The sequence below is a fragment of the Salvia splendens genome, chromosome 7 (assembly GCF_004379255.2).
Source record: "Salvia splendens isolate huo1 chromosome 7, SspV2, whole genome shotgun sequence".
Lineage (NCBI taxonomy): Eukaryota > Viridiplantae > Streptophyta > Magnoliopsida > Lamiales > Lamiaceae > Salvia > Salvia splendens.
This window is the reverse complement of record NC_056038.1, coordinates 30537723-30550962: the sequence shown is the minus strand read 5'-3', so window position 1 is coordinate 30550962 and position 13240 is coordinate 30537723. Positions and strand designations below refer to the sequence as shown.

General features: G+C 38.1%; 3 protein-coding genes and 1 long non-coding RNA gene across 8 annotated transcripts; 2 read left to right on the top strand and 2 right to left on the bottom strand.

The window, feature by feature from the left end:
• Nucleotides 1–125: 125 nt before the first annotated feature.
• On the top strand, nt 126–1564 carry LOC121741160. Its single transcript, XM_042133856.1, has 3 exons — nt 126–765; nt 850–968; nt 1039–1564. Exons 1-3 carry the CDS (start codon nt 231–233, stop codon nt 1471–1473), a joined length of 1089 nt encoding a protein of 362 aa, XP_041989790.1. The 5' UTR covers nt 126–230; the 3' UTR covers nt 1474–1564.
• A 61-nt stretch (nt 1565–1625) lies between these two features.
• LOC121741161 lies at nt 1626–4780 on the bottom strand. 5 transcript variants are annotated; one of them, XR_006037798.1, is made up of 7 exons: nt 4614–4780; nt 3741–3947; nt 3596–3669; nt 3344–3451; nt 3138–3250; nt 2386–2637; nt 1626–2296 (listed from the first exon to the last, which is right to left on the bottom strand). It is a non-coding gene; the product is annotated as an uncharacterized LOC121741161 (long non-coding RNA). The 5 variants fall into 5 exon arrangements; XR_006037797.1 differs by having other exon boundaries at nt 1626–2306; nt 2382–2637; nt 3381–3451; nt 4614–4775; XR_006037796.1 differs by having other exon boundaries at nt 2382–2637; nt 3381–3451; nt 4614–4773.
• A 4548-nt stretch (nt 4781–9328) lies between these two features.
• LOC121741115 lies at nt 9329–10314 on the top strand. Its single transcript, XM_042133809.1, has 3 exons — nt 9329–9475; nt 9549–9754; nt 9824–10314. Exons 1-3 carry the CDS (start codon nt 9377–9379, stop codon nt 10071–10073), a joined length of 555 nt encoding a protein of 184 aa, XP_041989743.1. The 5' UTR covers nt 9329–9376; the 3' UTR covers nt 10074–10314.
• A 201-nt stretch (nt 10315–10515) lies between these two features.
• On the bottom strand, nt 10516–11836 carry LOC121811406 (oxygen-evolving enhancer protein 3, chloroplastic-like). The gene is made up of 3 exons (XM_042212261.1): nt 11493–11836; nt 10848–11143; nt 10516–10750 (listed from the first exon to the last, which is right to left on the bottom strand). The coding sequence occupies exons 1-3, from the start codon at nt 11758–11760 to the stop codon at nt 10652–10654; spliced, it is 663 nt and encodes a 220-aa protein (XP_042068195.1). The 5' UTR covers nt 11761–11836; the 3' UTR covers nt 10516–10651.
• Between the last annotated feature and the right edge of the window lie 1404 nt (nt 11837–13240).

Here is a 13240-nt window from a genome sequence, read left to right as displayed (position 1 = left end):
CACATTGCATCGATTTGATGCTTGAAGATATTGGTAAAATACCGCTTATCAATGGTGTGATCAAAAAGTCAATAGCTTTGACCGGTTATATTTATAGTAAGATGGGGGTGCTGAACATGATGAGAAGATATACGAATAAGAGAGAGTTACTTAGGCCGACAGTCACTAGATTTGCTACTTCCTTCAATACTTTGAGGTCCATCCATAACCAGCGGCAGAATCTCAGAAAAATGTTCACCAGTGATGAATGGACTACTAGTCAGTGGTACAAAGAGGCATCCGGAAAACAGGCAACTACTACTGTGTTGAATGATGCTTATTGGAGACATATTGTCCATGCACTCAAATTGGGTTCTCCTCTTATTGAGGTGTTGAGAATGGTTGATGCTGAGCGCAAGCCCGCGATGGGTTATATTTATGAGGCTATGGATCGTTGTAAAGAGACCATTTCCAAGTCATTCAAAGGAAACGAAGAAAAGTATAAGAGAGCATTTGATATAATTGACTCTAGATGGAATGATCAATTGCACAAACCATTGCATGCTGCAGGTCATTACTTGAATCCGACTGTCTTTTATAAAGATGTGAAATGTATTTTGGCTTGTTCAGAGGTTATCGAAGGCTTGCACGAGTGTATTCTAAAACTGGTTCCCGACATAAATATGCAAGATCAGATCATGAAAAAGGAAACGGCTTTGTATCGGGACGCTGTTTCCTGTTTCGGAAATCCTTTAGCTATTCGACATAGAAATCAAATGGCACCAGGTAAATATTATCATATTTTTCATTAAACTATTTATTTGATTGATAAATGATATACTAAATATTTCTCTATCATGTTTTCTTCAGCTGAATGGTGGAAACATTATGGGTCTAAGGCACCAAATTTGCAAAACTTTGCAATTCGAGTCTTGAGCCTAACTTGTAGTGCTACTGGCTGTGAGAGGAATTGGAGTACTTTTCAACATGTAAGACTTGAAATTTGTGCTTATATTTGTGAGAAGCTAATATATGTTATTTTTACCTCTTCATTTACAGATTCATAGCAAAAAGAGGAATCGTTTGGCACAAGAACGATTGAACAACTTAGTGTTTGTGAAGTACAACAGAGATCTTGAGCGAAGATTCAACATACAAAACGTCACTGATCCTATACTCCTAAGTGACATTGACGATAGTAATGAATGGTTAATGGGTAGGATGGAGGGGGAGGATGAGGATGATGATGCGGGGGGTGATGATTTTGTCTTCCAAAATGAGTCGCTCAGATGGAGAGATGTTGGTAGAGCTTCTGGTGTGTTGGAGCCATCTCACAATACTAGAGGCAATACAAATACTCGAGATCATGCCTCAAGCTCCAAGTCTACTCGTATTCTTGTGGATGAAGATGAAGAGAATGAAGATATAAACTTGGTTGGAGCAGAATTTGATGAAGGAGAAGATGACTATCATCTAAGTGAAGATGATATATAACTTTCTTTAGACATTTTCAGACAATGGTTCAATTATTTATTTTGTCTTATTCTTAAGACTTATGAATTGTTTTGATATTTTGATAATTTCTATTTTCCACTTTATCTCTATTCACATGAATTACGTCTACATTTATATTATTTGATATTTTATAAACATTAGAGTAATATATTTATTTGATTTAATATTAAAAGGCAAAAAAATTAGCCTAGATTAGTGGGTCTCTCGACCCAGTCGACTCGTCGACCCGCGACCCGAATTTTCACCTTATCGACCCGGTGCGACCCTCGACCCTAACAACGCTGGGTTCATGCATATATATAGATAGAGATTGAGAAAAAACGTGTGCTTTTTTTTAACAGAATGAGGATTATATTTCCTATTGCAAAACTTCACCGTGTTTAGAGTTCAATTATTTTAATAAAATAGTCACTTAAAGACAGAAGCAGCCAATTAAAAATAACAGTTGGATATGAAATTGGGGTAAATATTGAACAAAAGTGTGAAAGATTTGAGAAAATCAGCGTACTTTTAGGTAAGTTTTACTTTTATACTTATGTTTATTTTAGTAAAAACAAATCAGCATTAAAAAAGGAAAAGATTTAGAGAATAAAGGTTTTAGGAATTACCTGTACTCGACCCAGCGACCCTCTCGACCCAGCGACCCGGGGCGACCCCGTACCTCGATCAACCCACCCATGTTGGGGCGGTGGCGGTCTCGACCCGGGCGACCCGGGCGACCCGAGCGCCATTTTGACAACACTGCGCGAAAGCCTCGTAACCGTCCAAAGCCATATTATCACCCGAAACGTTTCAACAGTTCCTGGGAAAAACTGTCCCACGTTAAAGACGCCGGAGCAACTGGAACCAAGGAAGGGCATGGCCAGCCAACGCGACCATCGCCATACCTACCTGATCTGCTGCCGGAGTGTTGTTGATCAAAAAATACTGTTCAGCTCTTGCTAGCCAGGAAATAGCATCCGGACCATCAAACGTGGGCATCGTCATAGGGGCAGTCCCCGATTGAAGAGTACCCGTCGAGGGACCTAATGGAGACTCGCCCGGTGTAGTAGTGTTCTTTTCAAAGAGACGGCTGGAGCACCGCCGAAGAACTTGTCCATGTGAATTGTGATGCACCACTTGCTCAGCCTCGTTGATTCTTGTCTGCAAAACATTGATCTTCCATAAAACAATTGAACCAACAACCAGTGGGAAAACTCACAGGCAAGCACAACAACTTAAATAATACCAAACTCTTTGTTATAAATTACAGTACCAAAAGCAGAGCAATTTAAGCACCTGAGTCATCCTAAGTAAAACTCTTAACATTTCCCAGAAAACATAAAAGGGCATTACTCTAATAACAAAACATTCAAGAATCCAAGATTTTTGTATCAAAATTCTTACTTTTGTATTCAAGAGATGAAAATATCAAGTATCTCTATTGTTCATTTCCTTCAATTTACTTATCAAGCAAGAAATAAATTTTAAGTTTGCATTAATCATTGAAAATAAAGACCGGTTTATCTCCTATATCGTCCTGCAAGACAAGCAAATATTCATGCATTCGGACAATGCTTAAATACAGGAATTACTTATGCAACTGTAATATTATAATACAAGTGGTGCCACAGTAACATCAGCAGCATACAAATTGATGCTACCTTGATAGGCTGATTGAATTTACTTCCTGCTAAAACCACAAAGAACGGCATCCACACACCAGCTAAGTGAGTTTTGTTCCATCCACACACCCAATTTCATCCATCAAACCAGTCTGTACACCAAGTAAACGTTCATTATTAACATACACCAAAATTGTTAAATGGTGTGAGAAACTTCATATGATACTTCATATAGAAAATAAAACCTTAGAAGAGATATTAAGGATCAAGTGTAATCTATACCAGATGCCCAAGTATAACAGAAGAAATGACAAATGTCAATATACCAGCTTCCAACTTGTCATAGCAAAGTCCTGTTTGTAAATACATACAAATTAAATTAAGAGTCCTAAGTATGAATTTATGTTAGTAAATAATGTAGTCCTTTTTTTTTATCTATACTAATCCATAGAAAAGTAAATAAGTCACATGGCGATCAAAGGCAAGCGATCTGAGACCTCTCTCAGCAAATTTATCAATGATGTGTCACTCTGTTTGCTATGTCTGATCTGTTATATGCGAGGCTAAGAATCTGCATGCCATGGATGTTTTTGGCTTAGTAATAGTAAGTAAATAGTTGGATTTATTTGTTAAACTGATTACCTGCTCTATTGCACCTTTGCTGACTTGGTGCATTTTAGCATAACCTGTAAGTAGGTGTGTGCGACTTCTTGTCAGTTGGGTTGAAGGGGAGAAAGTGAAGTTCTGTTATCCCAAACCTGACTCGTGTGCATTTCTCCAAGACAAAATCTTGGACTTGGAGAAAAGAAGCTGGCTTGCTCAGCATAAAACTCGCCACTATATCATAACCTGGATGGTATCAAGCAATGATCAATTGATGGTGTAACAAATAAATGTATACCTCAATATAATGTTGTTTTGACTATCAACTTAACTAGAATTTTAAAAGATGAAACAGCTTGGAAATAAACGTAATCAAAGTGATAGAGAATATTCTATTAAACACGTACAACTCATAGCACATCTTGAAACATAACATGATTTAACTAAAAAACACAATTCATGATAGAGGACTAAAAATTCTGGTTTCTGATGAACAAATATAAGCAACAAGGGATAATTTATCATAGAACATAAAATGATTTCACTAAAGTGGACCTCAGCGCCAACCACAAATCCACAATAATATTCCTCCTTCGAGCTTAAATTCATTTATGACGCTAAATCAGTTGCCTTCATCCAATAAATAAAAAGCATTTCCAGAAATAATGTAAAACAATGTCGCTCATTTCAGATTGAATCCAACAACAAATGGAACAAAATTCCATCGTTGAAACCGCACAACCACACAATATATCAATCAAACACAATGTACATCAAGTTATCAGAAAACGGTATTAACATCGGTTTCACCTCTGATTTGATTTCCCCAAATAAAACTCAAATACCACACTTCATCATACCTAAAATTACAAATTCATGAGCGCAGAATACAAATAAGCTAAGAAATCGAACCTCAATCGAGCGTGGTGGAAGGAGATCATAGAGCGCAGTAGGAACTGAGGAAAATTGCGGTAGAAATTGGGGGAACTTCTCCATTTTGAAGAAATATACTCTAAATCTAATGAAAAAGGTTTGACCGAAAGAATGGGAATTCCTCAAATTATGTGTACCACAATTGAATTTATAAAGTGATTAGATGTAATTAGAGACACAAATGTATTAAAGTGTCCCTAATTAACGACGTAAATTTTTTGCATCCTACTAGTTTTTATGATATTCTAAAATTTTGCAACGCAAGAATTTGCTTTTCTGAATTTGTGTCCCTAAACTAGAAGTTTGTTGTAGTGTTAATTAGAGACACAATTTTATGCAGAACTATTTACTTTTGTAATTTGAGATGCAATTAATCTAATGCGTCCTTAATTTAAAGACATTTTTCCTTTGCGTAACTTTAGAAATTTTAAAAATTTTCCAACGCAACTATTTGCGTCTCCAAATTTGCATCCTTATAAATTAGATTTGTTGTAATGTAATTAGAAACAATATCATTATATGAAAATTTATAAACTAAAATATCGTAGTACTCCATATACTAATAAATATGAAATAATTAATCACAAACCATAAAGAATTGAATGAAAGAGGAATCATTCATAAGTTTCGAAAAATAATTCTGTACACTACATTACTTGTAGAATTAAATGAACATCATTAAAGTTCTTTATCGATAAAATAGATCCACTCATGTCATCTATACTATAAAAATCCAATTAACCATTACAACATTAATTTAATATTAGAAGAAATTAAAGAAATATTAGAATCAACCAAAACTAAAAACATCTCAACATACTACATTTTATATACAAAATTCTTATCACGCAAATAAATACGTATAGACATGTACAAAAAAATTAAAAAACTGATCAATTGTAATTTCAATGTATAATCCCATTTGTACATGCAATTTATTATATTTATAATTTAAATAGGTATAACTCCAAAACCTTTTCACTCCCCTCGTTTTAATTTAAAGTCTATTCACTTTCCCCAATAAATTAAAAAATTTGAAAAACTTTTATCTCTCTACTTTATCAAATGATTATTCAATTTATAATCTCATACTGCATTCAAAGTATCCACAATAACATTTCAATTATCGCTTAACCCTGCGATGTTTCAATCGTATCACTATCACGACTCCATTTTTACTTAAATTATTACATTATTTAAAAAAAAAACATGTACAGTTTCAAGCTTTAGTGAACTAAGTATCATGTTAATTATGAACGTTAAGAAATTTTCTTAAATTTTAAAAAACACAAATATAAAAGAAAAAAAACAAATATCCTTTATCTTTTTAATTTAAATGCAATTGATCATTAGTAGTTTGATAGAATTGTTAAATATGGATAAAAATATATGTTTAAGGCCTGAAGTTATCACAGATTCACACTTGGTGTTTGTTAGACCATCATCCACTACGGGTCTCGCCGGCGTCTCGCGTCTCGTCCCGGCGAGACGGGACGCCGGCGCGACGCGTTGCAGCCTCCATCTCGTCCCGTCTCGTCCCGCGTCTCGTCCCGGCGAGCCACGAGACGGGCTGTCTCGCCACGCGCCGAGGCGACGTGGAGCAACCCGGCGTCGTGCGTGACGCCCACTCGCCGGCCCGCGAGTGGGCGTCGTCGTCACGTGCTGACGCAATAAATATTTTTAAAAAAAAAATCGAATTTAAATATATAAAAAATTGTAACGGTAATAATACCGTTTTTTTGTTTTTTTATAATTTTTTTGATTTTTTATTAATTTTTTTACTCTATAAATACTCCTAAACTCATCCTCATTTCACACACAACTACACATCTATTCTTCCTATCATCTAAATTTTCTCTCAAATTTTCTCTCAAATTTTCATAAACAAACTCAAGATGTCGGCAAAAAAAAAAAAAACTCAAGATGTCGGCAACTACGGCGGTTCCGGCTCCGGCGGGTGGGATCTCAACGCGTTCGGCGATTGGGAGACCATGATCAACACATTGGGCGGTTCCGGTTCGTCAACCCTGGGACTCAGGGTTCGGCGACGCCGGGGGGGTACCAAACACCCAATTTTGACCTTGATGCATATGTCCGTCCCTCCGCCATGCGGTATTCGCAGGGATTATCCCAGATCCGGGAGGATTTTCCCGGTGGCACTGGCGGTGGAGGTGGCCGAGGCGGTGGAGGTGGCACTGGCGGTGGAGGTGGCCGAGGCGGTGGAGGTGGCACTGGCGGTGTACAACCCCAGGCGGGCGAGGACGAGGAGGAAGAAGAAGAGGAGGATCTTGGTCGGCATCCGTACAACAACTTCGAAACGATGGTAGTGTACAACGTCTGGATCACGGTCTCGTACGATCCCATCGTCGGGAATCAACAAACCCGGAAGTGTTTCTGGGAAAAGGTCTGCGAGGTCTACCACCAGATAAAGCCGAAAGGCTCCCGCAAGCGCAAAGTTAAAATGCTCCGCTCTCACTTTGACTGAGTCGACCGACAGATCAAAAAATTCTGCGACATCTACTCGACTGAAGAGGCGCGCTACCAAAGCGGCGCCACGGCCACCGACATTTTGACGTCCGCTTTGCGCGCCTACTACCAGGACGAGGGTCATCAATTCAGATTTGTTGATGTTTGGCAGGCCGTCAAGGACGAGGAACGGTGGGCCGGAGGTTTTCGCTCCAGCTCGGGCTCAACCTCGAAGCGCACGAAGCATACGGCGAGTGGCCAATACTCGTCTGGTGGTGCGTCTGGTGGTGACACCGATGGCATCAGCCAACCTGAGGCTGAATCCCGGGAGTTTGCGGGTACGGTCGGCGATGCTGGAGGATCCGCGCGTGGGCGCCGTCGGCCGCAAGGGACGAAGGCGGCGAAAGCGGCTAGAGCAAGGAAGGGCCGAGGCGAATCAAGCCAGCCGGCCTCGGGCTCGCGGGGAGGCTCGGACACACTTATGGTGGCGTACATGACCGCCACAATGGCGGACACTTTCCACTTCTCGTACGCCCAATTCACGGCCTGGTGGAACGGAATTGTTGCTATGGCAGCACAACTTGACCTTCCGACACCCCCTAAACCTCGACCGCCTCCAGAGGATGATTCGCCGGCGGAGTAGTTTTTTTTTATTTTGTGTGTTTTTTTATTTTGTGTCTTTTTTATTTTGTGTGTTTATTTAGTTTGTGTGTTTTTTAATAAAGTGTGGTTTTTAATAAAGTGTGTTTGTTTAAATTGAATTGGGTAGAAAAAAAATTCTAAATGAAATTGAATGAATAGTAATTAAGGGACGGTATAGAGACGGTTAAGAGACGGAGCGTTGCAGGTTCCGTCCCTTAGTTAAGGGATGGAGGAAAAAAGGATAGTGGGGCCCTCAAATAGTGCTCAAATAGTAGTAAGAGACGGTTTAAGGGACGGTATAGAGACAGCGTAGTGGATGGCCTTAAGTAACTATGTCATGCTGTGATAATACTACTTTCTAACTCTATTTATAGTTTAGCATACAAAATAAATAACTACAAGCCAGGAATGGCCTGCGTTTTTTCATGTTTCGATGGAGTAATTGAACAAACCAAGTATGTGGATTTATTGAAATGCATTAAACATCAAATCAAGTTAATATAGTTTTATTATCTAATTACTCTCAATTAAATGCTAAAAAAAGTTTGACTATCTAATTACAAAGTCAAATTAAAGGTCCATGTGACAAGATATAACAATATATCAATAACAAAGAATCTTCCATAAACAAAAATAATAGATGGAATTTTAATTTCAATTTCCTCCGATCGAATTATCGCCACAAAACATAAGCAAGAAACATAAAACCAACAAAAATATTGATACAAATGCACAAAGCATATTTCGACCCCTATGTATATGACGACATTTTTCTGAACCACATGCATGGCAATATACTGCCCTACACACGGGAAAGAAGAAGAAATTAGAGGATTTAGCATAATGTTTAATACTCCATTAGTCCGTGAAATGTTGTCCAATTTTGCTATTTTAGTCTGTCCGTGAAAAGTTGTCCAGTTTGCTTCTTTTTTTTCTATTTTTGATAAATGGTCTTCACTTTCCACTAACTCTTTACACTCACATTCTATTATAAACTAACATATAAATATGGGACCATCATTCTACTAACATTTTCAACACATTTTCTTTATATTTCTTAAAACTCGTGTCAAGTTAAACTTGGACAATATTTTATGGACGGATGGAGTAATATATTTACTTTAAAGATATTATTATATAAAAATATGATTATATTCTTACATATTCTAATTGACTTTCTTATATGAGTACCCTCTTATTTTATATACATTTAACATTGTTTGTTTTGTATATTTAATTTGATTACATTTTTAATTTTATAAAATTTATAAAAATCAAAGTTGTATTTTTGATACAACTCATATAGTATATATGTTGGTGTTACAAACTTGAAGATGAATAGAGGAGTGCATGCAGCAGGATCTTGGATTTGTGAACAAAGCTGGAGTCATGCAAGTGAATATATAAAGGAGCTTGGTGTTTGCATCACATGTCTGGAGATGCAACGCTTTTCTTGCTCGCCATGAAACGAATCCATCCCATTTCCACCACAAAAGCAAACAAAAGAAACCTTTTCTACTCCAAGAATTAAACCAGCTAATCCTCTTCTACTTTATTCTGATTCCGCTTCATGATCATATATACTCAAAGACTAAACCAACAGTTCCTACTTCTCCATTCTCAACAACACAGCCATGGCGAGGAACATGGATTTCCTGGTGTGTCTCCTCATCATGGCTCTCGACATCATAGCCGGAGTTCTCGGCATACAGGCCGAGGTTGCTCAGAATAAGGTTAGCCTTTCATCTCATTCCCACTCCCACTTTTATCTTCAGCTGGTAATAACATAAGAGTTGATGTAAATAGGTACAAAACCTTAGGGTGTGGATATTCGAGTGCCGAGATCCAAGCTATGAGGCTTTCAAACTTGGATTGGCTGCAGTGGTCTTGCTGTGCCTGGCACACATTGTAGCCAATTTGCTGGCAGGATGCATCTTCATCAGCTCTAAACAGGAACTCGACCGGGCTTCCTCTAACAAGCAACTCGCTGCTGCCTCCCTCGTCATGTCATGGTATTTCATTCTCTGATTATTTAGCTCGCTTGTTGTGAAAACTAATGGTGAATTGCGTTCGTGAAACAGGATTATGTTGGGAATTGCATTCATCCTGCTCATATCGGGAACGTTATCAAACTCGAGATCCAGAAAGAACTGTGGGATAAGCCATCAACGGCAGCTGTCGATTGGAGGGATCTTGTGCTTTATTCATGGACTGTTTGTGGTTGCCTATTATGTATCTGCAGCTGCTGTTCTTCATGATGAACGGAATCCGCATCAACAACACAAACCAGATCAGCAACAGCAACAGCAACAGCAACCACTTCCTGCCTGATTTTCACATCTTCCTCATTCCTTGCTCGGCCTTGATGTTTACCAACAGTCTAGTTAAATTTTCGACTTGTCAATCTTTCGCTTGTTTCTCAAAGTGCTCACATACAATTTGTGATTCTTTCTTTTCCTTCTGGAAAATACCATTTGTTGATCTAATTACATATCTATTTTATATATATAGGCCGATCATGATTAGTTTTCAAGGATGCAGAGGAAACGATGCTAGTTTGTGTTCGATTAGTTATAACTAATAATTTTTTTAGTTGATTCATTTTGGAGTGGGAGATACTAACTCTGTTTCAATTTGGTTATTAATGAGATTTTCAAACTGATGAAGATTATCAAGGATCGTTTCCGCATCACAGGAAACGTTTCTGATATAGTAAACATATCTGGTATTGTTCATTTGATGCAATTATATGTTGAAGTAGCTACACATTTAATTAACGGAATGTCAGAAACCAGATATATATTCAAATTGACAAGTATTTGATGGAAATAGAAACAAAATGATGGAAAATTCATACAAGTAGCATCCCATTGACTAAAAACATGCATATGCTTACAACATGGTTTAATTTAACCAAGCTTTGCGAGAACGTCATTCAGCGATGATACAGCGATGGCATAGTACTTCTCAGCCTCGGAGGAGCTCTTAATCTTTGCAGCATGGTCCAGCTGATAAACAACACATAACGATCATTAATTAGCAGGTGTGAATGGTTAAAAGGCAAAGAATATACTATTAGATAAGCAAGGTGGGATTAGAACTAACGTTGCTGATATCCTGGAAGAGCTTGCCAGTGAGCTCCTTGAGAGATTGCTTCTCTTCCTTGGACTTGGCAGCAATGATGGTGTTGAGGTCATAACGCAGGTACTCTGCTTTAGAACGAAGGTCGTTCTGCACGTATGGCCAAGCCTTCTTGTCGATCAGCGACTTCACACCAACGATTTCCTTGGCAGATTCCTTAGCTCTTGTTGCTGCCTCAACTGGTGGCAATGGCTGAAGGAAGAACCTGTTCTTCAATGGCAAATCAAAATCTCTTGCTTGGTCCGAGTTCAAAGTTCCAGCTGCCACAACACTTAATTCACTCAGTTTTTTCTAGGCACACAAACCCAAAAACATTATTGATTAAACTTCATAGTACTATAATTAATTCTCAATAATGTACATTAGGCTGAGCTAATAATTCTTTTATAGGTAAACGAATAGAAATTTAAAGACAATGTGACAGTGTACTCGAATCCAAGATCTTTTGGCTTCGGACATTTACCACTCTATCAATAGGCTGGGCTAATATTTAATAGAGCATCTGAACCCCTATAAAAGGCAGCATGAGGAAGAAGTAAAACTTATAAAATCATAGTTTCCTTTTCTCTATAAACAAATAACCGATGAAACAATAAGTGAGCTACTTACGCAGGCCACCGGAGGGAGGTGGAGGTGGGCCGATCTTGATGGGTTTGGCGGCTTCAGCTAGCACGGCTTGCACGAAGGAGCCGGAGACAATCCCAGTCGCAACAAGGCCCAACATGGCGCGGCGGCTAGTCTCGATTTCGGCTTGCTGAGCGCGGATGCTGAATCCGGTTCTCACGGCGGCGGTCCTGCTGGTGGTACCACTGCTGAAGCGGTTGGATTGAAGGCTGCCTTCGCGTAAGCCAGCCATTGAAGCCATCGCTCGAGCCATTCGTCAAACTGTTTTTTCAAGTGTGTTAAAATCGAGGCCAATGTAATGGAAATGTAGGAACAGAGTGTAAGCTGTGATTGTGAGCGTGTGATGAGGAAGCGCCTTATCTGAGTCTGGATATGCTATCAGCCAATCAATGTGCAATATCGTGACGTGTATGATAGCCTTCTCTTTTACCCACTACAATTGTGACACGTACACCTCAATGATTTTGGTCGCCAATTTTCTTTGTTTTTTTTTTTTTTTGAAATCCTGAATCCCATGTTGTTATGAAGTAGTAATAATATAATTTTGCTCATGATGCCCTGATTTATAGGGATTAAATATTAGCTGGATTATAAAAAGCAATGTATCACATGTACAATTAGTCATTTAGTTTATTAACTCTTAAAAGTGTGCCTAGAATTTAGTTGTACTGATATGGAGTACCATATTACATCTATTTAATTCATATGAATATAGTGATTCGACAATATCAATCAATTTGTGAATTTTTAACCCAAAAGAATACATATTTATATTAAACTTACATATGTGCCTTAGGAGTAGAATCAATTATTATAATGTTGTGCGTTTTTTAATTTGCAAAAATACCCTAGTTTGAGCCTTACTATATAGAAGCAATGATTCATTTGTCACCTTCATTCATGTAAACACCTGGATCGGTTAACCCGACTTCCACTCAATCTGAGTGTAATACGAAACCGAAATATATACTACAAAATTTCATAAAAAGCACAAATCGTGTTCCTTTGAGAAAATGAATTCAATGTTGCAATTGATGATTTTACTACTAGTAATATCATATTTCTTGATTGTCACTACCTGTTGAAATTCAGAAATATTTTTTAAAACTGTAATAGCAAGTGGCAAATTCATGCGACTCATTTATATTCCAACACACCCTTGAATGTTAACTGGTGAGGTGTATCATCTACCATGTGACCTGGGGAGATACATGCTAAGTATTTAGGTTAATGCATTACTTTGCTCTTTCAGAAGCATCAAGTGGCTGTAGTTTAGTGGAAAGAATTCCACGTGGGCTCGAATCATTTTGAGACAATGATGGAGTATGGTCATAGATTACGCCCGGCCCGTGTATATTGCGAATTTGTGAAATCATGCAAATCAATTAATTAATGAGAAAAGCATTGTAATTTCATAAACTCAAATGACATATGAGGAAAATAGTGAATAATTATTTTGAACATGTGAAACGGAACACTTAAGATTAAAGAGTCGTAGAAGCAAAGCAACTGGTTGGCTAGAATAAAGAAGAACCTATCTAATTTGTGGAAAGAGCGAGTCGTCCATGGACCACCATACACAAAGCAGCAAATGATGTATCCACCTAGCCTAAATAGATATATACTACTATATATTTACAAATAACACACATTTCATTAATTAGGTTTATTTCGGTCTAAACCACAAATTTTGGACTCGACACCACATCGTATACGATACACACAACACAGTG

What these genes read in the sequence shown, in the direction of transcription:
- LOC121741160 (XM_042133856.1), top strand. Translation starts at nt 231, where the DNA reads ATGTTCACCAGTGATGAATGGACTACTAGTCAGTGGTACAAAGAGGCA. An exon ending in TAGAAATCAAATGGCACCAG is followed by an intron (nt 766 to 849) that starts GTAAATATTATC and finishes TGTTTTCTTCAG; the next exon opens with CTGAATGGTGGAAACATTAT. An exon ending in ATTGGAGTACTTTTCAACAT is followed by an intron (nt 969 to 1,038) that starts GTAAGACTTGAA and finishes CTTCATTTACAG; the next exon opens with ATTCATAGCAAAAAGAGGAA.
- LOC121741115 (XM_042133809.1), top strand. Translation starts at nt 9,377, where the DNA reads ATGGCGAGGAACATGGATTTCCTGGTGTGTCTCCTCATCATGGCTCTC. An exon ending in CCGAGGTTGCTCAGAATAAG is followed by an intron (nt 9,476 to 9,548) that starts GTTAGCCTTTCA and finishes TGATGTAAATAG; the next exon opens with GTACAAAACCTTAGGGTGTG. An exon ending in GCCTCCCTCGTCATGTCATG is followed by an intron (nt 9,755 to 9,823) that starts GTATTTCATTCT and finishes TTCGTGAAACAG; the next exon opens with GATTATGTTGGGAATTGCAT.
- LOC121811406 (XM_042212261.1), bottom strand. Translation starts at nt 11,760, where the DNA reads ATGGCTCGAGCGATGGCTTCAATGGCTGGCTTACGCGAAGGCAGCCTT. An exon ending in ACCTCCCTCCGGTGGCCTGC is followed by an intron (nt 11,144 to 11,492) that starts GTAAGTAGCTCA and finishes GTGTTGTGGCAG; the next exon opens with CTGGAACTTTGAACTCGGAC. An exon ending in TCTTCCAGGATATCAGCAAC is followed by an intron (nt 10,751 to 10,847) that starts GTTAGTTCTAAT and finishes GTTGTTTATCAG; the next exon opens with CTGGACCATGCTGCAAAGAT.